We start from the raw sequence: 24,591 nt of genomic DNA, 5'->3' as shown, positions 1-24,591 counted from the left end.
AGTGAACTTGCGAACCGAACCTATGGGTGTTCAGGTCATCCTTAGTGACAACATACCAACATGAAATAAAACAGATACCATTCAAATGTTCCGATCTGTTACCCCAGCTGACTGGTCACACGGTTTATAGAGTGGGTTGAGTACTGACTCTTCAGAAGCATTCAGGACTACAACAAAATGGTGCCCATCCACACACTGTCTAGGCATGAGCAGAACTTCGCTTTGTAAGAAATGGCTTCAGATTGGTTTTCCTACCGATTGGAGAACCCCTCTAACACTTTTCGTCCACTAGGGGCTCAATTGTAGAGGTCTGGACTGTGGCCTTTTAGATTAAGCACCTAGTGGGTAAAATACATTAGTGGGGTTGTCTCATGCATAGGAGGCCAAGCTGAAGCCAGCACATGGGTTAATGTGGATGGGCGCCATTTTGTTGTAGTCCTGCATGCGTCTGATGAGTCAGCATTCAACCCAACCAGCACTCTGTAAACTGTGTGGCCAGTTGGCTGGGATAACAGATCGGGGCGTTTGAACATTTTGAGCCAACACAGTGTGCGAATGGGCGCCATTTTGTTGTACTCCAACATGGTCACAGAATTCCTCTAGAGCATCACACTCAGCCCTCCTCCCTTTCACCATAGCAGGATCATCTGTCTCTGCCCATTCCTCACCTATTCTTTGTGGAGTGACAGCATGTCATAGCAGAAAGCAATCTTACATTTCTGGGGGAGTTCTGTGCAGCAGCTGTGCACAGAACGCCACCAGGTAGACATATTTACTTTCATTTTACAGAACACTTCAGATTGAAAAGGAAAGGTACCCTTAAAACCTTGTAAGGAAGGTGCAGCCCAAATAATTTTCAGATTTCCTGGAGATGGGCTTTAAAGCCAAACTCTAAGCAACCAGCTTTATACAAAAAGAAATACCAAATAAGGAAGCAGCCATATCTGCCAAAGGGTATGTATACTATATTTCCAAAAGTATTGGGACACCTGCCTTTACACGCACAGGAACATTAATAGCATCCCAGTCTTAGTCTGTAGGGTTCAATATTGAGTTGGCCCACCCTTTGCAGCTATAAGAGCTTAACCTCTTCTGGGAAGGCTGTCCATAAGGTTTAGGAGTGTTTCTATGGGAATGTGTGACAATTCTTCCAAAAGAATTTGTGAGGTCAGGCACTGATGTGGATGAGAATGCCTGGCTCCCAGTCTCCGCTCTAATTCATCCCAAAGGTGTTCTATCAGGTTGAGGTCAGGACAGTCAAGTTCCTCGACCCCAAACTTGCTCATCCATGTCTTTATGGACCTTGCTTTGTACACTGGTACAAATCATTTGATGGAGGGGGGATTATGGTGTGGGGTTGTTTTTCAAAGGTTGGGTTTGGCCCCCTTAGTTCCAGTGAAAGGAACTCCTAAGTCATCAGCATATCAAGGTATCTTGGACAATTTCATGCTCCCAACTTTGTGGGAACAGTTCGGGGGATTGTTCTGACTGTGTACCAGTGCACAAAGCAAGGTCCATAAAGACATGGATGAGCGAGTTTGGGGTGGAGGAACTTGACTGGCTTTCACAGAGTTCTCAACCCTGGTACAACCAGATCACGTGGTAGTTTTGTACCATGCAACCCGATGCAGGCAAACACACTGGGGGTTATTTACGAAAGGCAAATCCACTTTGCACTGCAAGTGCACTTGAAAGTAGGGCTGCAACCAACGATTATTTTCATAATTGATTAGTTGGCCGATTATTGTTTCGATTAATCGACTAATCGGATAATCTTAAAAAAAAAAAAAAAAGCGTGGTGTACAATTTAGTTTTAAAAAAAAGGCAATTTATTCCTAAATATCTATACACAGTGGTAATGCCTTCTATTACCTCCACTTTCCCTGGGTTCAGATGCTGATCTTCCCTGCACAGAGTCTTTAAAGTGTTTTTATTTTATTTTTTTAACAAACTTGTTATACTTACCTGCTCTGTGTAATGGTTTTGCACAGAGGAGACCAGATCCTCCACTTCTGGGGTCCCTCGCCGATGCTTCTGGCTCCTCCTGCCTTCAGAGTGCCTCAATAGCAAGCTGCAAAGTATAGTATAGAGTGCCAGCTATAGCAAGGTAAAAAAAAAACTTCTGCCTTTAGAACCACTCACTTCTTGCCCAGGACTACATGTCCCATGAGGCATTGCTCCTCACACTTTCACATTCACAAATTCTCAGGCACTTCGTGACATGTACGGATGGTGTACTGAGCTGTATGTGTGCTGCACTGTATTTCCTGATATGTAAACAAATAATGCATTCTATATGCAGGTCAACTAATCAACTGGCTGATTAATCGATTATGAAAATAGTTGACAACTATTTTCATAATCGATTAGTTGTCGATTAATTGTTTCGGCCCTACTTGAAAGTGCACTAAAAGTGCAGATCTGAGGGGGACATGCAAGGTAAATAAAAAAGAGAATTTTAGCTTGCATATGATTGGATAAAATCAGCAGAGCTTCCCCTCAGGCCGAGTACTCACGAGCAGACATGTCCGATGAAACCGGTCCGCGGACCGTTTTCATCGGACATGTCTGCCCGGGGACTTCTGTTCGATGGTGTGTACAGCCATCGAACAGAACTCCGCGCGTAAACAATACGCGGGGCGTGTCCGCGGTGTCGGCGCGTCGATGACGCGGTGTCGCCGCGACAATGACGCGGCGACGTGGGCGGCCTGCCTTTTAAATGCTTCCACGCATGCGTCGAAGTCATTCGACGCATGCGAGGGATGGCGGGCGGCAGGACATGTACGGTAGGTCTGTACAGACGACCGTACATGTCGGGGGGACAGGTTTCCAGCGGATTGTTTTAAAGCAAGTCCAGGAAACAGTTGTCCGCTGGAAACCTGTCCGATCCGCCCGAAAATGGTCCGCTCGGGCCTACACACGGCCAAACATGTCTGCTGAAACTGGTCCGCGGACCAGTTTCAGCAGACATGTTTGGTCGTGAGTACGGGGCCTACGATGTACATCGATCTACAGCGATTGCACTTACAAGTGCAATTGCAGAGCACTTGTAGTGCAAAGCGGCTTTTCCTTTAGTAAATCAACCCCACTGTGTTTGTGACTTGCTTTAGGCATGTCGGTAACATTGCACTGACACCTGCTGCAGAACGCAAGGGCAATGCAATCTGAATGCGGGATACACGCACAGATCACGGATTTCTATTGGAAACCAAGGCTTAGTGAGCTCTTAACCTTTGCAGTGTGGCGGGGGGATGGTTGCAATATTGTACGAGTAGTTTTTCTAGGTAGGTCCTAGAGTTGGGCTTTAATACTTCCAGTTGGTTGCATTCTTCTGATTGCTTCTTGGGACTGCGGAGAGTGAAAAGGTATTAAAGTTGCTTGTCATTGGCTTTGAATGGCCCCTATTTAAAACTAGTCGTAGTTTCCTTCCTGGAGTTGTTTTGGCCCCCGGCAGAGCAATGTACACAGTCGTTTCCATCAGGAGGGCCCTCTCACGCACAAGCTTGGAGGATCATTCACAAATGGAAGCTCCTGTGTACATTTCCAAGCCACAAAACCCAGCTACAGAGCGGCAGAGATCATAAACAAAACCCTCATTCATCATCCTGCATTCACGGAGATGTAACTCTACACCGCCGTGCAACACATCCGTAAACACACGGATCTCGGCGATTACAAGCGTGAGCTCTGCTTACGCAATGTTTGAAAATCAATGATAACTATGACACTGGGGAGAGAGAGCGGCCATTGTGTGCTCTCCATCCGTATTCAGTGTCCCGTATTATTACCGCCGAGGAAGTAGAGCAGACTCTTCATTGTCTACATGGGGGAATGCACTCCTTTGTTTTTACAAGGCACCTAAGAAATGCAAGAAGATTCCACAGCAGCAGACAAGTGGATTAAATGCAGAATTAGTAAAAGAACACAAAGTGTACTAGTTTCCTTTAAATGGATTAAATGCAGAATTACAAAAAAAATAAAACATTTAAAAAAGGCACAAAAAAAGCAGATAAATTATATTAGAACACGCATTCATTTTCTTTATAAACTTTAGTATTTGAAGCTTGCCTTTATGAACTGTCTCACATAAGCCAAATATTGAAATCAGGCTTGCAGTGAGAAAGCATACTGTAAGCTCATAATAAAAGGAGAGGTGTGCCAACAGGAGGGAAAGAGCTAGAGATTGGCATTGCCAATGTGGTGATCACTACTAGCAGTCTTATGGTCAGGGTCGCTGATAGGGGGGGACCACCAGTCCTCCTGTAGGGGGCCCGGGCACACAGGGGGGCCCAAACACCAGAGGGAAGGAGGGGCAGCAGCTGAAAACCCTCCCGCCGACTTTTAGCTGTTGCAGGGAGAGACACAAACACAACTGCTGGCTTCCTTGTCCTGTTAAAAAAACTAAAAAAAAATAACCCTGTATTGTTTTAATCCATTGTAAAAAAAAAAATTGAAAATTGTATAAAAATAATTAGTAAAAATTGTAAAATAAAATAAATCTATTTAAAAAAAATATATAAAATGTTTTTGTTCAAAAATTTTGAAAACTATTTTAAAAAAGGGCTAATTTACACAGCTTCTCTGTTATCTGTGTGTCCGCTAAGAATAATATTAGTATATTTATCGTGATTATATATATATATTTATTTATTTTTGATTTTTTTGAGGGGGGCTTTGCCAGGTAGGCTGTACGGGGCCCCGTGATTTCTAACAGAAGCCCTGCTTATGGTGATCATACACGCCTCCATAAATTATTCTAGAAAAACAAATACTTGGGGGGCACACCCTAAAAAAATGCATTAAAGATGGTGCAGCCATAAGACCATACAAACAGAACAAATTCGATATATTATTGATCTCTTTTACAAAGAATCTCTTCCAATAGGAATAATCAATTTAGTCGTCAACCCATTTAATTGATATGCCACACATGGCAAAGTAGATTTCGATCAATAGTTAAAATAGGATTGTAATTTACGGTTGTAAATGACCACTTTTTTAAGTACAAGTACCAATACTTTTCTTCAAGTACTCCCGATACTGATTACCAATCCTTTTTTCATGTCATGTGACAGTGGCGCTAATATGCAGCACTGATGACGTGTGGACTGTGTCAGTATATATATATATATATATATATATATATATATATATATATATATATATATATATATATATATATATATATATATATATATATATTTTTACAATTATATTTTTTTACAATTTATTTTATAATTTTTTTTATAATCTTTTTATAATATATTTTATATTTTTTTTACAATTCTTTTTTTTTGGAGGGGGGGAGTGGACTTTGTGTTTTTTTATTTTATTTTGTATTATTTTTACAATTTAACTTTTTCAATATTTATTACATTTATTTTTATTTTTTATTAGCTCTGTTGGGGGTTGGCTTTGGTGAGATATAAGGCCCCTTACATCTCCACTTTGATTCCCCAGTCTCTTTCTCTGCAGCCTCAGCTGCACTAAGGATGAATTGACAGGAGACAGCAGCGCCTCTCCATTCATAATCTGAAACATCAGTGATCACTGACTGTGCATTCGGAAAACAAAGGAGGCGGTAAATTATATTTCTCTTCCGTTCATAGACGGACACAGCATCCTTTGACGGTAGGGTTAAATCCGCTTTAGGAGAGTTTAGGCAGAAAAAAGCACTTTAAGTGTTAACAACACATTCCTCAGTGCAGCTCCTCCCAGGGGGCGTGGCCCCCCAGCTATAACCCACACCCTGCTCTAGCAGCCTCAGTTTTTTCCTGCCTAACGACAGGAGAGGTCAGGCACTTCTGGAGTCCTGTACTCTGGAGATTTTTTTCTTGCGATTTTTCTCGCTTTTTATTATTTTGTTCCTGAAACTAGTCCTGGATTCCGCCGGGGCGGGAGTTTTTTTCTCCTAACGGAAAAACTTCAGACTCTGCAATCTGCTGTGCAGCAGTTGCCGACCCAGAAGTGGTCATCTCTGCGATTCTGCATGAGGGTTCTGGGTCTGTTGGTGGCCGTTTTCGAGGCGGTTTCGTATGCCCAATTCCACACCAGGGTACTACAGAGGGAACCGCTGGCACGTTGGGACAAGCTTCCGTCATCTCTGGATTACCAGATTCAATTGAGTCAACTGGTCATGTCTCCCCTAGTGTGGTGGCTGGCGTCTCCGGTGCTTCGGGCCGGGAAGTTGTTTTCTGCCGTGCCACAGTGGTCACGACGGTTGCCAGCCTCTCCAGTTGGGGAGGGGCGTTTGGGGCACCTAGTCAGCCCAGGGGCACTGGACTCAGGTGGAGTCCCGCCTACCGATCAATATTCTGGAGCTCTGACCAATCAAGCTGTGCCTTGCCAGGTGGTCCCTGGATCTACAGGGCCGACCGGTCAGGATCCAGTCCGACAACGCCACGGCCTTGGCGTACGTCAATCATCAGGGAGGCACACTGAATTCTGCTGCACGGTGGCTGGTCCTACAAGAGGGCCTGGCAGTCTCGTCGGCCACCATTTCTAGGTGGATCCGACGGATTGTGCTTCAGGCCTATGCCCTGAAGGGGCGTGCTCCTCCCTTTCGGGTTATGGCGCATTCGACCAGGGCGATCCGGGCCTCTTAGGCTTTCCGGCATCATGCCTCTGTGTAACAGGGGTGTAAGGCAGCGACCTGGTCGTCAATCCACACTCTTTCAAAGTTTTACAAGGTGGATGTGAGTGCATCTTCTGATGCCTTCTTCGGCCACAGGTGTTACAGGCGGCAGTTTATGGTTGAAGTTTCTCCGTTGAGCAACTCTGGTTTTGTTTGGGGTGTAACCTGGTTTGCTGTGTTATTTTCCCACCCCTCAAAATTTTTTGACACTGCTTGGGGACGTCCCTACTGTCAAAGGATGCTGTGTCCGTCTATGAACGGAAGAGAAAATAGGATTTTTGTACTCACCGTAAAATCCATTTCTCTGAGTTCATAGACGGACACAGCACCCACCCCTCCTTTGTTTGTACTGCTTGTTACGAACTGAGGCTGCTAGAGCAGGGTGTGGGTTATACCCGGGGGGCCACGCCCCCTGGGAGGAGCTGCACTGAGGAATGTGTTGTTAACACTTAAAGTGCTTTTTTTCTGCCTAAACTCTCCTAAAGGGAAGCGGATATAACCCTACTGTCAAAGGATGCTGTGTCCGTCTATGAACTCAGAGAAATGGATTTTACGGTGAGTACAAAAATCCAATTATTTACCGCCTCCTTCCTCCGCTCTCCATCTTGACAGATCGAGGACAGAGGAGACCGAGCTGCTCGGAGGGGGACTGGAGGAGGATATGGGGGGATAGTCAGAGGTGATTGCTGCGGCGCTGGGAGGAGTTACAATCACAGATCTCCCTGTATAGATTTCAATAAAGCAGCTGAAAGCCGCGAGAGGGAGGAGGAGGAGAAGCGACTGCCATCTGCTTTATTGAAATGTCTACAGGGAGATCAGCGATTGTAACTTCTCCCCAGCAACACACCAATCACCCCTGACTGTCCAGGTATCGGATTAAGTGCTCGGTCAAACGCTCGATCAGGACAACCCTAGTTGTAACTTATTGCACGCATCTCTCCATGTAAGCTCAGAATCTGATCAAATGTTAAGTCTAAATTGATCAGAAGGGAAATTATTTAATTGTTTGCAGATTTGATTGCTGTGATCAAATCGCACATTAATCTGAAAAAAAAAAAACCTAATAAAAATCAAAGTGTGTATTGGCGTTCAGACTTGTTCACACCACGTCCATTGAGAAAGCTAGTCTGATGTGCATTGATCAATGCAGGCTCAACGTAATGGCAAATAGAAACCAATTGTTTCCTGTGAGCCCTGTTCACACCATGCAGTGGTGTGCTATTACAAAACTTTAAAGGGAAGTGTGGGATTTCAAAATAAAACAATCATGCTTACCTAGGTGGATGCAACATGGTTCAGTGCTGCATCTGCCCCCTGCCACCTCTAAGACCAAGAACTGAGCTATCACAGGCCGCTGATCGCTCAGTTCTGGGTCTTAAGTGAGCAGAGAGCTGGTGACTGTCACTGAAAATGCCAGCAATGGAAGGGGTGGGAGCAATAGGCTGAGGTTCTCAGTGGCGAGTCGAGGGGCTGAGCCAGCTGCCGCCTAGGCTTCTGAGTGGAGCCCTACACTAAGGTCGGGTTCCCGCCAAAGTCTGGACCAGTCAGCCGACAGCCCTCTGTTGGCTAAATCTGGGTCATAGGAATGCAGAACTAAGGGCAATCATGTGTCCAACAGGAGAAGTAAGGCCAAAAGAGCTTTGGCCTTACTTCTCTTTTAGCCCCAGGATTCCCCAAAAAAAAAATTCCCCAGACTTTCAAATTCCTGCCCAGCTTCATCAAACCCTGATGGAGGGGGTCTTTTGGAAACACCTGAAACGTGTTGTCTGATTTTCAAAATACTGAAACAAACTTCACCTGGCCTGTCAACCACTCTCTGATCTTCTCTTTTTATGCAACTTGTGAAGTACTAAAGGAAGCCTGTGCTAAAGAATTGTGAGGAATGCCACTCCTGAGACCTCGCTTTATGAGAGAGAGAGAGAGAGAGAGAGAGAGAGAGAGAATGAATACGAGAAAGAGAAAGAGAGAGAAAATACGAGAGAGAGAAAGAGAGAAAATACGAGAAAGAGAGAGAAAATACGAGAGAGAGAAAGAGAGAGAGAGACACAGAGAGAGAGAGAGAGAGAGAGAGAGAGACACACAGAGAGAGAGACAGAGAGAGACACAGAGAGAGAGAGAGACACACACAGAGAGAGAGAGAGACACACAGAGAGAGAGAGAGAGAGAGAGACAGAGAGACACACAGAGAGAGAGAGAGACAGAGAGATGAGCTTATCGCTGTGCTGCATCTGCCCTCACTGTCCAGTAACAGGTTCAGGACAGATCGCGCTCAGTAGATGTGGGTTTAAGGATGCTGGCCATCAGACTGAGGACATCTTCAGATGGAAAAGAAGTACTATAGGGGTGCGATAGGGGAGATCTCTGGATTGAAAGTTAATATTAAAACAAACATGATTTTTTTTTTTTTAATGGGCCATTAACTTTTATCTTGTTTTTTTTTTTTTTTTTACTAGATTTCTGCTTTCCGTTGTGCCAACCTCCACATCTCCTCAAGCTGATGAAGGATTAACAAATGCTTGTTCTGCCAAGGGCAAAACATCCCTTACCTTATTCCATGTTGCTTCATGCTGGTTCCCATTGTAACAACTGGTCCTCATGAAGGCACTCTTTGACTGCCGTTATTGGGCCCCCTCACCGACGTCATCATGTACAATGTAGGACCACCACCCACCACTGGTCCGACCTAGTATGTGGTGATGTAGGGGTATCTGTTTACATTGTGGGGAAGGAGAGAAGTGGAATGGAGCACTAGCTCCCACAGGACAGTAGAGCAAGTCAAGTTTTACTATGTTGGATCATCATCTCCTTGACATAAAAAAACATTAAAGCGCAAGTCCACTTTTTCAGGAAAAATATGAAAAAGGTGAACATCCTACACGTTCTTACCCCCCTCCCCTTACCTTTGTGGTTGATTAACTGTCAGTGCCTACGCAGCCGATGCACGGGTCCGGGCATTTGAAATCCCTGCTCTTCTAAGTCTTCTTTCTGTCCAGGATGGATCACAGCGATTCTGATTGGTCAGCACCAGCACAAGACTGCTTTGATCAATCTGCCTATACAACAAAGGCTAGTATCCTGGCATTCCGAGACCTTGATCCAACATAACCACTCATGGGAATCGTTCCCACCTAATAGTCCTGAAGAACTGGGGGAGTCGATTCCCCTGAAACCTGTTGGCTTAATGCAGGGCTCGAGAAATCCCGTTTTTTTTTTGTGAGCTGGCGCCAGATGTGTAAGCTGGCGCCATCTGGTGGTGGCCGTTGGTATTACAAGTTAAGCATTACAAGTTAAAGCGGATGTGCCACTAAAACAATATATTAAAAGCTAGCAGCTACAAATACTGCAGCTGCTGACTTTTAATATAAGGACACTTACCTGTCCTGGAGTCCAGCGGTGATCGCAGCAGAGGATGAGCCGATCGCTCGTCACCCTGCTGCTCCCCCCTCCATCCACGGTGAGGGAACCAGGAAGTGAAGCGCTGCGGCTTCACTGCCCGGTTCCCTACGGCGCATGCGCGAGTCGCGCTGCGCCCGCCGATTGGCTCACACGCTGTGTGCTGGGAGCCGAGTGTTCCCAGCACACAACGGGCGACAGACGGGATGTGACGGAATGCCCGTCTTTCGCCCGTAGCGTGTGGCCGGAAGTGGGTGCAAATACCTGTCTTTAGACAGGTGTCTGCACCCCCCTCCCCCCTGAAAGGTGTCAAATGTGACACCGGAGGGGGGGAGGGTTCCGATCAGCGGGACTCCACTTTAGGGTGGAGGACCGCTTTAAACAGCAATTCTAATGTCATTTTTCACTATTTTTCACTGCCATCTTCTTCCCTCTAATTCGAACCCCCAAACATTATATATATTTTTTATCCTAACACTCTAGAGAATAAAATGGCGATCGTTGCAATACTTTCTGTCACGCCGTATTTGCGCAGCGGTCTTACAAGCTTTTTTGGGAAAAAATTACACTTTTTTTAATAAAAAAATAAGACAACAGTAAAGTTATCCCCATTTCTTTTAATAATATGAAAGATAATGATACGCCAAGTAAATTCATACCCAACATGTCAAGCTTCAAAATTGCGTCCGCTCGTGGAATGCCGACAAACTTTTACCCTTTAAAATCTTCATAGGCGACGTTTAAAAAAATCTACAGGTTGCATGTTTTGAGTTACAGAGGAGGTCTAGGGCTAGAATTATTGCTCTCGCTCTACCAATCGCGGCGATACCTCACATGTGTGGTTTGAACACCGTTTACATATGCGGGCGCTGCTCGCGTATGTGTTCGCTTCTGCGCGCAAGCTCGTCGGGACGGGGTGCGTTTTCTGGCTCCTAACTTTTTTTAGCAAATTTGTCAAACCCTGGCTTAATGTACATGCTGACAATTTTAAATAAAGATCTATGAACCAGATTTTTAGAAGTCAAATTTCTCTGGACAGCGGGTGCTCCTTCCTTTTTAAGTCCACATGTTAAAAGGACCTTACAGTCACGCAAAAAAAGGCAGCAGCTCAATCCCCGAGAGGGCCCATCGCTACCACCCATCACTGGGCACTATCCACTGGAAGGCATTCCTTTCTTTTTGCCCACACAAATACCCACTCAAGACCAGTGACCAATCCAGTCAGTCCAGTGATCTCTCTAACACAATGTTTCGACCCATGAAGGTAAGCACAGTGGGGACTGGGGGGGTTGGGAATGGATAAGGTGTTGGTTCACCTTTTCATTTTTTTTCCCTGAAAATGTGAGCAAACCCTTTAAATCCTTCATCACTTGGAGGAGGAGGCAATTTCAAGTATGCAACAACTGTCTGGAGTTGTGTAGGTGACAGGTGCACTTATGATTATTCAGGCATCTTTTGCTGTGCATGCTGTAAATCAGTATATCATTATTATTACTATAGTGACTATTATGATGTTGACGATTTTCAGTAAAATTAGAAAGTCGTGCTAAGTGCAGTTGAACACGCTAGGTGGTTTTGCCGCCCCCATCCTCTCCTGTTGGTGTGCTAACCTTTCACAGATCCTCTCCTTTTGTTGATAAAAGTGGCATGATAATGGCAGGTATTGTGCAGTCACGACAGAGCTGAACACACGAGGTATGGCTTTGAAAAAATGCACGGTTTCTATTTTTAATGTGTTTTTTTTTCTCTTAATTGCTGAACATCAATATGCTTCCTCCTTTGTATAATTTGTTCCTTTTTACATTTCCGTGGCTGTCAGAAAATAAACATCTCAGGAAGCTCCAACAACCTTGTCCCTGAGTCGTGGAAGCAACAGAATCTGAAAGCCTCTAAATGGCAATGTGATCTCACAATAGTTCCAATGTCATCTCCGCCAAATCTAAAAGGACATTCTGAAAGAATTTATCTATACTTGGATGGGGGGTGGGATTTGATTGGATATCTTGTCGGGAATGGATTGCCTTTTTTAAAGGGTTAGTTCACCTTTTCAAAAAGAAAATAAAAAAAAAAATAGGATTTTTTGTACTCACTGTAAAATCCTTTTCTCTGTCGTCCATGGACGGACACAGCTCCTTAAATCTTGACATTTGGGTTATGTTAATGTTCATAGGTGAGGAACATAACTCAAATGTCAAGATTTAAGGAGCCGTTTCCGTCCATGGACGAAAAGAGAAAAGGTGAACACTGTACACCAGCCTAACTCATCCTTTTCAATACAGAGAAACCATTGAAATTAATTTCCAGTCTCAACTCGTGATACATGTTCACATGTAGTGTGATGGTCAGTGGGATTAAGGCTCCTTACACTTGTGGACATTGGAAAGAATTACCCCCTTCTAGATACCGTATTTATCGGCGTATACCGCGTACTTTTTTGCCCTGAAATCCTGGGTGCGTGATATACGCCAATACCCGTTTCCCGCGCCGAGTTTGAACTACTGCGCCGGCATATACCGAGCGCAGTACACTCGTGTATAGTCAGGCAGGCTCGGCTCCTCTCGCAGTCACGTCCTGGACGTACAGGATGCACAGGACGTGACCGCGAGAGGAGCCGAGTCTGCCCGACTATACACGAGTGTACTGCGCTCGGTATATGCCGGCGCAGTAGTTCAAACTCAGTGGGGGAAGCGGGGATCGAGCGGGTAGGACTCAGCAGAAGGACGCCGGACCCTACGAGGAGGACACCACTGAAGCCGCAGACGGACGCCGGACCCGACGAGGCCGCCGCGCAAGACACCAAAACTGTAAGTACTAAAATGTTTTTTTTTTACAGGAATGCGAGTCCACTTTAAGGGTGCGCGCTATACGCCAAAGCGCGCAATACCCCGATAAATACGGTAGCTAAAAAGATCAATGGTGTCAGTGGAAACTTATCTGAGAGGCAGAAATTGCTCAAGGAACCTCTGGAGGAACCCCTACTGTACACCCATCCCCACCGTACTTACCTCTGTGGGGGATTAGCGGTCAGTGCCCATGCACCTGGTGCAGTGGTTCAGGAAAATCTGCAGCGCTCCTGGGACGGATCAGAGCGATGCGCTGTGCCGGCAATGACCTATCAAAATCACTCTGATCCGTCTATTCTGGAAGCTCTGCAGAAATAAGAGGGAGAAGGGTGAGGCTTTCAGATGCCCGGACCGCTACACTGGCTTTGTGGGCACTGAGAGCAAATCACCTACGGAGCCAAGTACAATGGAGAATGGGGGGGGGGTGTAGAGTGTGAATTCACATTAAAACAAATTCTGAAAAGGTGAACATACATTTTTTTATTTAAAAGGTATCTCAAGTTGAAATGATCATTTACCATGCTTGAGTTTTAAGCCAGACTCTGGTATCATAGATAATCTTGAGACAAACTTTCAACAAATCCATTCAGATTTCAACTCTTTTTCCAGGTATATTTATTGAAAAAGGTAGAAAATGCTTTGTCCCCTCTCTTGCCACAAGTCTTAACTTCCCCGCTGTAGTTCTGTTTCAGCAAGCAGGGATGTAACTACATCTGTGCTCGCTGAAGTGGACAGACCCGGGAGTTTCAGACTGAAAGTCTGAACCGCCCAATGCTAATGCCTCCTCCAATGACGGCCTGCTCCGCCCACACACCCACGCACAGCTGCCGCGGCCAACATTTTCCTAAGCATTGTAGGAAATGTAGTGCGGATTCCTTGCATGGATGTGTTGTTCAGACATCAGATAGCTCTGCTCCCGAGGCCTGGAAGCAAAGCAGGGTTCTGGGGGACATGGCGACATCTATGGGGCAGAAAATGGGCTATTACATAAAAAACAAGTAGTTTTCATTAACACTTTCTCAGCAATCTAGTAGAGCCTGGGAGAGGGATCTGGAAATGCAAAGACAGCAGGATCCTGAAGTTCTTCTTTAACCACTTCAGCTCCAGAGGGTTTTACCCCTTTAATGATCAGGCAATTTTTTGTGATACGGCACTGCATCGCTTTAACTGACAATTGCGCGGTCGTGCGACACTGTACCCAAACAAAATTTAGGTCTTTTTTTTTCCCCACAAAGAGCTTTCTTTTGGTGGTATTTGATAATCTCTGCGGTTTTTATTTTTTTGCGCTAAAAACAAAAAATTGAGCAAAAAAACAATATTTTGTTTTACTTTTTGCTATAATAAATATCCCCCCCAAAATTTTTAACAAAACAAATTCTTCATCAGATTAGCCAAAATGCATTATTCTACATATTTTTGGTAAAAAAACACAAAAAAAAACGTATATTGATTGGTTTGCGCAAACGTTATAGCGTCTACAAAATAGGGGACATATTTATGCAATTTTTATTATTATAGTTTTTTATTAGTAATGGTGGTAAACAGCGATTTTTAGTGGGACTGCAACATTGCGGCGGACAGATCAGACACTTCTGACACTTTGTCGAGACCAGTGCTAAAAATGACACTGGCAGAAAAGGGGTTAACACTAGGCAGCGATCAAGGGGTTAAGTGTTCCCTAAGGAGGTGTTTCTAACTGTGGGAGGGGGGGCTGACTGGGAGTAGAGAGAGATCGCTGTTTGGGCTTTCTTGGGCTACATAGCATGTAAAAACGCTGTATTATTGGTAGATTTGTAAATGAAGAATTGTATACAAATAATTATAAAAATAGATTATAAAAACTTTCTTTCGAACATAACTAAATAAAAATGACCAAAAACCATGATGGTTTTCCTGTTTCTTTGCACACAAAGCTTTCACTTCAATTAGATACAGAGTCCGTAGTAAGGCTTGCCTAGCAAATGCATTATAATCTATATAATTAGACTGCACACAAATTGGTCATGCTTTCTTCGGTGTGATCCTGTGTAATAAACAATGCTGGCAAGCCAGATATTTTCCAGCAATACATCATGACAGAGCAGAGAAATCAAAGGTCTAGGTGTTGCAATAACTTGTAAACTGTATCTCCCGTGCAAGTGTTTTTTCACACGAAAGCAGAGATACGGCCCATTAAAGGAGTTATAGAAACAAGTCACAGTTAGCAGCTTTTCCAGAAAAAGAGAAACAAATCACAGTTTACATATTAAAGGAGTTATAGAAACAAGTCACAGTTTGCAGCCTTTCCAGAAAAAGAGAAACAAATCACAGTTTACATACGGTAGTACAAATACACATAAAATGCATCTTTTTTTTTTTTGCATTGTTGGCAAAGAGAAAAAAAAATATATATTTTATTTTATTTCATTTTTGTTTACTAGGGAAAATCAAAAGTTCAGCCTAATTTGCCTTTTCTAGCTTCATTGGTTTAGTGTAAAAGCTTTGAACTTTCATATGTTTACATATTCTTAACAAGCTGTAAATGAGCTTTAAAAGTGGCTGGGTAACCTCTGTAGCTGCATGTACTGCAGAGCTATTAATCTTCAAAAGTCCCAGCAGAAGCAGTGAAATCCTAACCTAATTTGACACTTCCAGGAGTGTCGATCTCATTGGTCCCCTAAAGAACCAGTTCTTGCTGGTTCTTTCCTCTCAGGCCCTGTACACACGACCGAGTTTCTCGGCAGAATTCAGCCAGAAACTCGATCGGAGCCGTATTCTGCCGAGTAAACCCGGTCGTCTGTACACTTTCCGACGAGGAACATGTTCTCTATTTCCTCGTTGGTCAATGAGGAAACTTGGCTCGCCGAGATCCTCGGCGGCTTCACAAGGAACTCGACGAGCAAAATGATGTGTTTTGCCCGTCAAGTTTCTCGGACGTGTTTACGGGGCCTAACATCACACCAACAGTCTCTCCTGCCGTGACATGAATCTGAGGGTGAAACCTGTGGGAGGTGTGGGGGACCAAAGAGATTGACACCCCGCAAGTGTCAGTTTACCATTAGAGTTTGAAGGACAATTCTAGTGAGAGGTGTGGTGTTTGCTGGCACAGACACCAGAAAAAGTGAGCATTTTACTACCTTCATAAAGTGGATGTAAACCCAATTCATGAAAGTTAAGCTGCATTCACACTATAGCGTACTGAATCGCGGCGTTTTGTACCGCGATTCGCGGCGACAAAACGCCGCAATTGTGAATGCAGCCTGTGACCCCCTCTATGGAGATGGTTCACATCTCCTAGCCGAACGCCTAAAGACTCCTGAAAAAAAGGTCCGGGACCTTTTTTCAGGCGGCAGGCGTTGAGATGTGAACCATCTCCATAGAGGGCAATGCTAAAGCATCCCTCTGGCGTGTCGGGGCGGCAGCGGCGTTCACACTACAGGCGTATATACGCCTAGGTGTGAACAGGGCCTTAAGCTGGGCACATATATCTGCAGTGTTTTGTTATCTCTCTTCAATGAGCCAAGTCCCATAGCTCTCTCCTGACCTGTTCCTCTGTTATCAGCTTGATAACTCCTAACAAATTCTCTGACACTTTACATAAAAGCAGCCTGAAATTTCTATCAGGGAAGGTTGCCAAAATAGATTAACAGAGAGCTGGCCCTGTTACAAAACACCTCTGAGAGTCTCTGCCTATGTGGAGAGGGGGGTGTGTGCCTTTCCTCCAATCGGCAATGTTAGCCATCTTGACTGTATTCCCAGACATCACACTGTGTTAAACAGGAAGAGAAAATCTAACAGATCTGAACTTTCTAAACAGTATATAAATGAAGACAGCAGATATACATGTAAAACTTATGTAGGGAGATTTGGTTTATCTCTATGTATCATCTGTTCACTTCACTGGGTGTATGAAGGGTTTACATCCACTTTAACAGTGGAAATTAACATTGCCAGACAAGATCAGTTGTGTTCACGATACGCAACTCCGGGCTATATTTTGACCAATAGTTACTCCATGCAGCTTTTTCAGCAAAAGAAAAATCCTTTGGTTACAAGGCAGAGCTGAAAACGATTATGATCTGCACCTGAGAGACGTTACCTTCCATAACAATCATTATGAACCATTTTTACTGGCTATTAAATGTTGACCTCGGAATGCGAAACTTCAAGAATTCTAAATCTGGTTTGTGTCAAATGGTTCATGGAGATGTACAGATTCTAGTGAATGGAAAATAGTACAGCTAAGAAACAACAAGTTGGGCTCTGGGCACTGGGCCAGTATTTGATGCCCGGAAAGTGGGACACTCAGAAGAAAGATGACCTGGCATGCAGGCGGATGGAGGGGCCTGCTGTATAACAATATGTCCATAAAAATACAAGCATAAAAGACACAGTGGTTGACGGGAACATATTAGACGGCACATTATTATTACTATATGGGATTTATATAGCGAGAAGTAAAAAATACGAGGAGTTCCTCGCTAGTGGGTGGTGAAATACGGTTCTAGATGTGCATGTGCACAACCACCAATATCCTAGAGGAATGGGAAAGGAACAAACAAATCAAAAGGGATGCTGGGAATGAGCTTCCACCCCAATACAACGGAATTTCACACTGCCCGTTGTAACATCGGGTGTGTCCAACCCATGGCCTGCATGCAGCCCAAGAGAGTTCAGCATGCAGCACAGGCATGTCTGTAGGGATGTCATGCAAGCATAACAGCCACAGTGGTTGACAGGGACACGCTAGGAAGGCACATTATTATTATACACAATTTATATAGCGCCAACAGTTTTACGCAGTGCTTTACAATTTAGAGGGGGGGACAGCACAATTACAATACAGTTCAAGACAGAAGGTACAGGAGGGCCCGGCTCGTAGAGCTTACATTCTAAAGGGAGGGGGTGGTTGTACAAAAGGTAATAGTGGGGGGCGATTTGATGGCGGCACGCGTAGATTTTCGGCAGCAACCCCCCACCCCTCTGGTTCTCAGCTCCAGGGGGGAGATGCCTAAAGCTGTGTAAGGGGCCCCAGAATTCCTGATGGCTGCCCTGAATACACGTATGGAGAGACACTGGGAATGCTGTGCAAGCACAGCGGCCGACAATGAATGAGCATCCAGGCACAGGCACCTGTAGAGAGATGCTGGGGCTTCCGAGTTTGCAATAGCACAGGCAGCAGAAAAGGCAGGGACTCCGAATAGCACCAGGCCAGTAAATGCCACATGGCTGAATCTAGTGGGGGGTGCTGGGTGCTATCCCCCAAAGCCCCCTGCCCCACAACATCCCCACGTAGCTTTGCAAAAGAAAACAGAACCCCCAAAAAAGTTGTAGATGAAGGAAGATTGTTCAAGGAAAATTATTACTCAGGTACATTGGCCCGGATTCAGAAAGACTTACGCCAAGTAAGATACGCCTGAAATTTGGCTTTCTCCGACCGACGTAAGTTTCCTACGCCGACGTATATTGGGCGCATATTTACGCTGGCCGCAAGGGGTGCTTCCATTGATTTACACGTCGAATATGTAAATAACCCAGATACGCTGATTCACGAACGTACTTGCGCCCGTCGCTGTAATCTACGCCGTTTACGTAAGGCGTACGTCCGACGTAAAGCTATTCCACATATAAGGAGGCGCATCCCATGCAAAGGTATGGACGTCGGAACAGCCGTCGTATTTTACGTCATTTACGCAAGTCGTACGTGAATGGGGCTGGGCGTAGGTTACGTTTACGTCGTAGGCATTGGGCCGTCGTATCTTAAGGAGTAAATTCGACATGATTCTAAGAATGCGCCGTTCGTTCGGCCCATCATTTGCATGGGGTCAAGCTTCATTTAAATGGATCACGTCCACTTCCTTCCTACTTTAAATTAGGCGGACTTACGCCGGACAATTTACGCTACGCCGGCGCAACGTTGGGAGCGAGTGCTTTGTGAATACTGTTTTTGCCTCTCAATGTTACGTCGGCGTAGCGCATATGAGATGCGCTACGCCCGCACAAATATACGCCGCTCTACGTGAATCCGGGCCATTATCTTTATCAGTGATCGTTCATTTGTCATCTGCTGTCCTTATTGTTACTGTACTTTATGTGTGGCCCAAGACAATTCCTCTTCTTCCAATGTGGCTCAAAAGGTTGGACACCCCTGTGATAAAACACAATTCCTATAGGTAGGAAATAAGTCCTGCATGCTGCAATTTTGACGTGTCCACTTTTCCATTCATATCAACTGAATGGAGCCTTTCAAAAATGCAATACCCCTGATAATGTATAGGCAACTCCTGTTAACACGTGTTTTGGAAAATATCTGATGTGAATGAGCCCTAACACAATGTAAACAAAAGCAATAATTACCATAAATGGGGACACCGCAGGAAAACCCACCCAATGTCAAATCTGAAGTGAAGGTCCCCACTGCTAGAGCACATTGGAAAATACCTTTATTCCACTGTTTATATTTAGACGTAGCCTAAAATATAGGTTTGAGCAAGGAGATCTACAAATAGTGGTTCACCTTCTCACTGCTCCAGTTATCATCTGAAAATCCTCAATGTTTAACTAGTTTACATTTTTTAGCTGATGCATACAAAAAGTCTCCTGCAGCATCTCCAAATTTGGAAAGAAAGCATAAGGAAAAACAATTCCTTATACACCTTTAGGTCAGTGTCTCTAAGCTTCTGCCCTTAAGTACCACAAGTGGGTCTATAAACAAGATCAAAGAAAAAGGGCGCAAACGCCTAGTGCATTATCAACAGCACATACTCTCAAAAGCAAATGTTGCAACAGCGTTGTACATAAACCAAGAACAGGAAGGGTCTTAAATATAATGCTACTCTTCTGGTTCAAAGCATGTCATAATACAAGTTGACGTGTTTCGGGGACCTAGCCCCTTTTTCAGAGCAGGAAGAAGGGGGCATTGTCACCCAAAATGCATCAGCTAGTATTATGACATACTTTGAACCAGTAGCGTTACATTGTGTGAAAGGCCCTTTGGATTTTGGTTTATGTACAAAGCTTTTGTAAGTTTGAAGTCTTTTTATCCTTTAATAAAGTGCTGTTGGTAATGCTGTTTGCGCCCTTTTTGTATAATTTTGTTTATAGAGTTTCACAATTTCTCGATCTTGGGAGGGCTGCATTGACCCAACAATCTAGTCCAGGTTGAGCATGTATATGATTGGTATATTTTGTCATCTAAATATACTGTGATTATTTGTTGTTCAATACCACCGTCAATATACTAACTTCTGGGCTTCAGGCCAATTTTGTGTGGATTACCCACAAATGCACAGAGGTAGTATTACTATTTGGGAGTTTTTTTTATGTTTTGTAATTTTACCAGCCAAACATAGTGAAGGTGTTTTCTGGTTGCCACTCCTTGGGATACCTGAAGTACACTGATGGTGTTGATTCACCTAAGAACTATAAGTTTATACCCATGCTGTGTTAATTACCTATTGATTTTCTTCTTTTGTTTTTTTTCTTTTTTCTTTGGTATGAGTTATTGTACTACAGTCACTATCATTACCTTTCACATATAATAGTTGATGCTATTTATAGATATTGTATATAAATATATTTAACTTTATTTTTATCACCCACGGGTCACCCCGTTGTGGTTAATTTGTGCGTCTTCAGTGGAAGAGGTCCACTTGGAGGAACACATTGACCTAGGGTTTCCTGTCCTAGTAGATCCACTTTACAAGTGGGTCTTCCATTTTTTGGCGCTACACTTATTTTCTTATTCACATTCACAATTTTTCTTGTTGTTGAGTTGAATACATACATATTTCTTTTTGGGTTTAGCACAATATATTTATTATATACATTTGTGGCAGTTTGTATGGTCTTTCTGTTACCCTTTAGTGCTACAGTGTCATGATATTATCCTATTGTGAGAAGACCACCAGTGGGCCCATGTTTTTTTTAAAACTCGAATCTCTCAGGACTGTGATCATTAATAAATCTCGCTCTACATTAAATAAATAAGAGAAGTCAGGAATACGTGGAGTTCCTTGCTAGTGGGTGGTGAAATATGGTTCTAGATGTGCATAACCACCGATATCATAGAGGAATTTGGAAAGGAGCGAACGAGGCAAAAGGGAAGCTGGGAATGATCTCCCCCCCAATACAATGGAATTTCACAATGCCTGTCGTAACTCCTGTGGCTTCAGGATTTTATTTTGTTAACTTGCTCAGCTTCTTGTCAGTACTGTTTCAACGAAAGGTTTGGGCTCTGAAAAGCCAATCACTGTTAGTTGTCATCACAAAGGTGCACATATTCCCGATTATGATTCTACTGGCTGTTGGCTACAAATGTAGATGACCATGAAGCTTCACAGACAATGTATTAGTATGACATATTCATTAGCTGGAGAGTCCTAAAATAATGACCTTTGACTCATGGGTAGAAAGACCCAGGAACCCCAGATAAATGGAGGATTCCAAAAGGGTGCCTAAAGAACAGGCGAAAAAAGTAATAAGCAACAAAATTGATGGTTCCTTACTTTGCTTCCTTAGACCTTTCAGCTGCTCTTTGAACTGAACAAATTTATCACTCTGCCTCAGTTCGTCGTCAGTGTTCTTGCTCTGCAAGGTAGAATACCTCTCCTGGACAAGTTCTTTCAAATTCGGGATCTCCTCCGGTGTCTTCCGCTTTAACTGCATTTAGGAAAAAAGGAAACATGAAATGAACTGGATTCTAACAAAATACATATATGAGTAAAATGGCAAAACACCCATAAGCCTGATCTGTTAGTGTATATTCATCATAAATGGATCTGTAACCAAATTCAGCGAACTGCGATAACGAGGAGCTCGCCTATGTCCAACCCCATCAGAACATTGGCATCAACAACCGAGCCAAGCATGCTTTGGTCACGTTTCTGTTGGCCTAATGCCGCGTACACACGGTCGGAAATTCCGCCAGCAAAAATCCGATGTGAGCTTTTGGTCGGAAATTCCGACCGTGTGTATGGTCCATCGCACTTTTGCTGTCGGTATTTTTCGCCAGCAAAAGATTGAGAGCTGGTTCTCAATTTTTCCCGAACGGAAAAAAATTCCGATTGTCTGTAGCAATTCCGACGTGAAGAATTCTGACGCATGCTCAGAAACAATGCGACGCATTCTCGGAAGCATTGAACTTAATTTTCTCCGCTCCTAGTAGTGTTGTACGTCACAGCGTTCTTGACGGTCGAAAGTTCAGAGAACTTTTGTGTGACCGTGTGTGTTTGCAAGCCAAGCCTGAATGGAATTCCGTCTGAAAAACCATCCAAGGTTTTTCCGAGGGAAAATCCGATCGTGTGTACGTGGCATAAGGGTCTTCAACTTAAAATATATACAACCACATGAAAGTGTCAGTCAATTCATATCTAAAATTCCATCTATAAGAGGACTTCAGTAGGCAAAAGCACCCACTGGCTTGGTATATCTCTGGAGGCTGCCGTCACAATACATAAGCACCTGAGTCTCCAACACATTATTACATGCTCTGGCAGACTGCCATTTTTCCTCTAGGGTTCTTTCCCATCTTAACCACTGGAGTATACACCAAGGTGTATGTTTCTATACAGATGGAGGAAAGGTTGTTCTGAACTTTATTTGTATAGTGAAAAGTTGCAACTTCCCAGTATCTATGGCATTGAGTCCTATTAGGGGTAATTGTCATGACTCTACTTTTGCTTTCATATACATTTTTTTATCTATAGGTTTAAAGAAAAATCTATAATTTTTTTGTTTTTCACTGGTTTGTCTCATATGGTACATGTAGTATCTTTTCTCATGTTGCAAGCTGCTTCCTAACGCTAGCTTTGAGGTCTAACTTGCACTAATAACCCCTACCTGCTTTGGCTGATCTGACAACAGCTAGGAAAGAGATGGCTGCTTCATAAGGTCAGCTTGTCTTGGCTCTGAGCACTTTCCCAGGAAAAGCAGCAGCAAGAGGAATACAGGGGGGGGGGCGGGGGGGAGACAAGTCAGCCGTTCCATTCCTCTTTGCTGCCACTTGTCTCAGGACAAATTGCTCAGATATGAGACAACTGTCTTTGTGAAGCAGATGTCTTTCCTAGCTGTTGTCAGATCTATCCTGGCAGGAAAACAAGGGGGGTAGTGGCAGGTCAATTAACCAGAGTGCCCTGATTAATTGTGATTTTGTGTATGACCCCTGAAATGCGTTGGTTGCCAATTCGACAGTACTTTTATTGACAAACAAAAATTTGTATCTGGATCAATCCCTTTGGCTTGGTGCTCTCAACCTCTCTCTCCATACAAGTTGATTCTTCCAGGGACTCTACTGAAACCCCATTGGGCAGTAGAAAGGTACCACACTATAGCGATCATCTGATTTATTCAGAACCTCCACCAGGTTTGGAATCCAGTATTCCACTACCTAAATTATAGTTTTCTAAAGCAGACAACCCTGGCAGACAGCATAGTCAGTTTCTGACCTGACTTTTTTCTCTACTGTTAACAGTTTGGTCAAGGACGAGCCTGTTACTGGACAGTAAAGGAGCAGCAAAACACAGATGAGATCAGCCTTGTTCTATCCCCTTCGTTCAACCAGATTCATGTATGGGGTAATGTAACCTGATTGGTTTACAGTGCTGTCTCTTCATTTCCCAGTTTAAATTCTTCTCTCCAGGGAACTACAGAGGCAAATACAAAGACAGACTATGATTCTGGAAATGCAAGAGTCCTTGCCACCAAAGTTTCTAAAATAAATAATATGGGGTACCGTATATTCGAGTATAAGCCAAGTTTTTCAGCACTTTTTTTGCGCTGAAAATGCCCCCCTCGGCTTATATTCGAGTCACCTTTTTGCACCTGATCTCCCGGACTTAGGGGACCCAGTACCGGCCAGCCGTAGGTCCCCTGGACCCCACTCTTCCTCTACAAGTTTGCAAGGTTTGTTGTCCGGGGACCTACGGCCGGGGAGCACCGATTTTTCAAAGCCGGGCACCCCTTCCATAGACTCCCATGTTACACGGTCATTTCTCTGGTGACTTTGGGGACCCGGTACCGTCCGGTTGTAGGTCCCCTGGACCCTGAACTTGCCACACATGTAGCCCCATTTCTCCTCTACACATGTGCAAGTTTGTTGTCTGGGGGAACCAAGGCTGGGGAGCACCAATTTTTCAAAGCTGGGCACCCCCTCCATAGACTCCCATGTTAAACATCAGTCTAGTCATGGACACAGTGAGGCATGCACATGGACACAGTGAGGCAAAGTGAGGCACGCAGATGGACACCCTTGGTTTATACTCGAGTCAATACGTTTTCCCATTTTTTTGTGGTAAAATTAGGTGCCTCGGCTTATATTCGGGTCAGCTCATACTCGAGTATATACAGTAATTTAAAGCATATCTATGGTAAAAATTCAAAGTCAATACATAAATTTTCACATTGTATTTCAGTTGTTTCCAGCCTACCACTACTATTCTGAAAGATCTTGAAAATTTACTTTGTGAAGATCCCCACACATTTTCTTCCCGGAATTCTGTGACCTGTAGTCACTAGGCCCTGTGGGTAGGCAATGCTGTGTCACAACTTTTACAGAGCCTGCCTTCTGATCTACAGAGGTGCTGAGAGGAGGAGTTTCAGGAGGCGGAGTCAGTACAGGAGTGGTACCATGGGATAGGAAGTTCTTAGAAATTTAGAAGCTGCAAAGCATGCAAGGAATCCAGGAAACTGTGTAAAGAGACGGCCAGCAGACAGACAGAATTCATGGCATGAAAATAGATTTTT

General features: G+C 44.0%; 1 protein-coding gene across 1 annotated transcript in view; it reads right to left on the bottom strand.

Moving 5' to 3' along the window:
- Window positions 1-24,591, bottom strand: part of NSMCE2 (NSE2 (MMS21) homolog, SMC5-SMC6 complex SUMO ligase) — a 375,766-nt gene that overhangs the window by 167,639 nt on the left and 183,536 nt on the right. Inside the window, exon 4 of the mRNA XM_040354955.1 lies at window positions 21,357-21,510. Within this exon, the coding sequence (XP_040210889.1) occupies window positions 21,357-21,510 (154 nt within the window). The remainder of the gene's footprint in view (window positions 1-21,356; window positions 21,511-24,591) is intronic.

The sequence above is a fragment of the Rana temporaria genome, chromosome 5, assembly GCF_905171775.1.
Source record: "Rana temporaria chromosome 5, aRanTem1.1, whole genome shotgun sequence".
NCBI lineage: Eukaryota > Metazoa > Chordata > Amphibia > Anura > Ranidae > Rana > Rana temporaria.
This window is presented reverse-complemented; position numbering and strand designations above follow the sequence as displayed.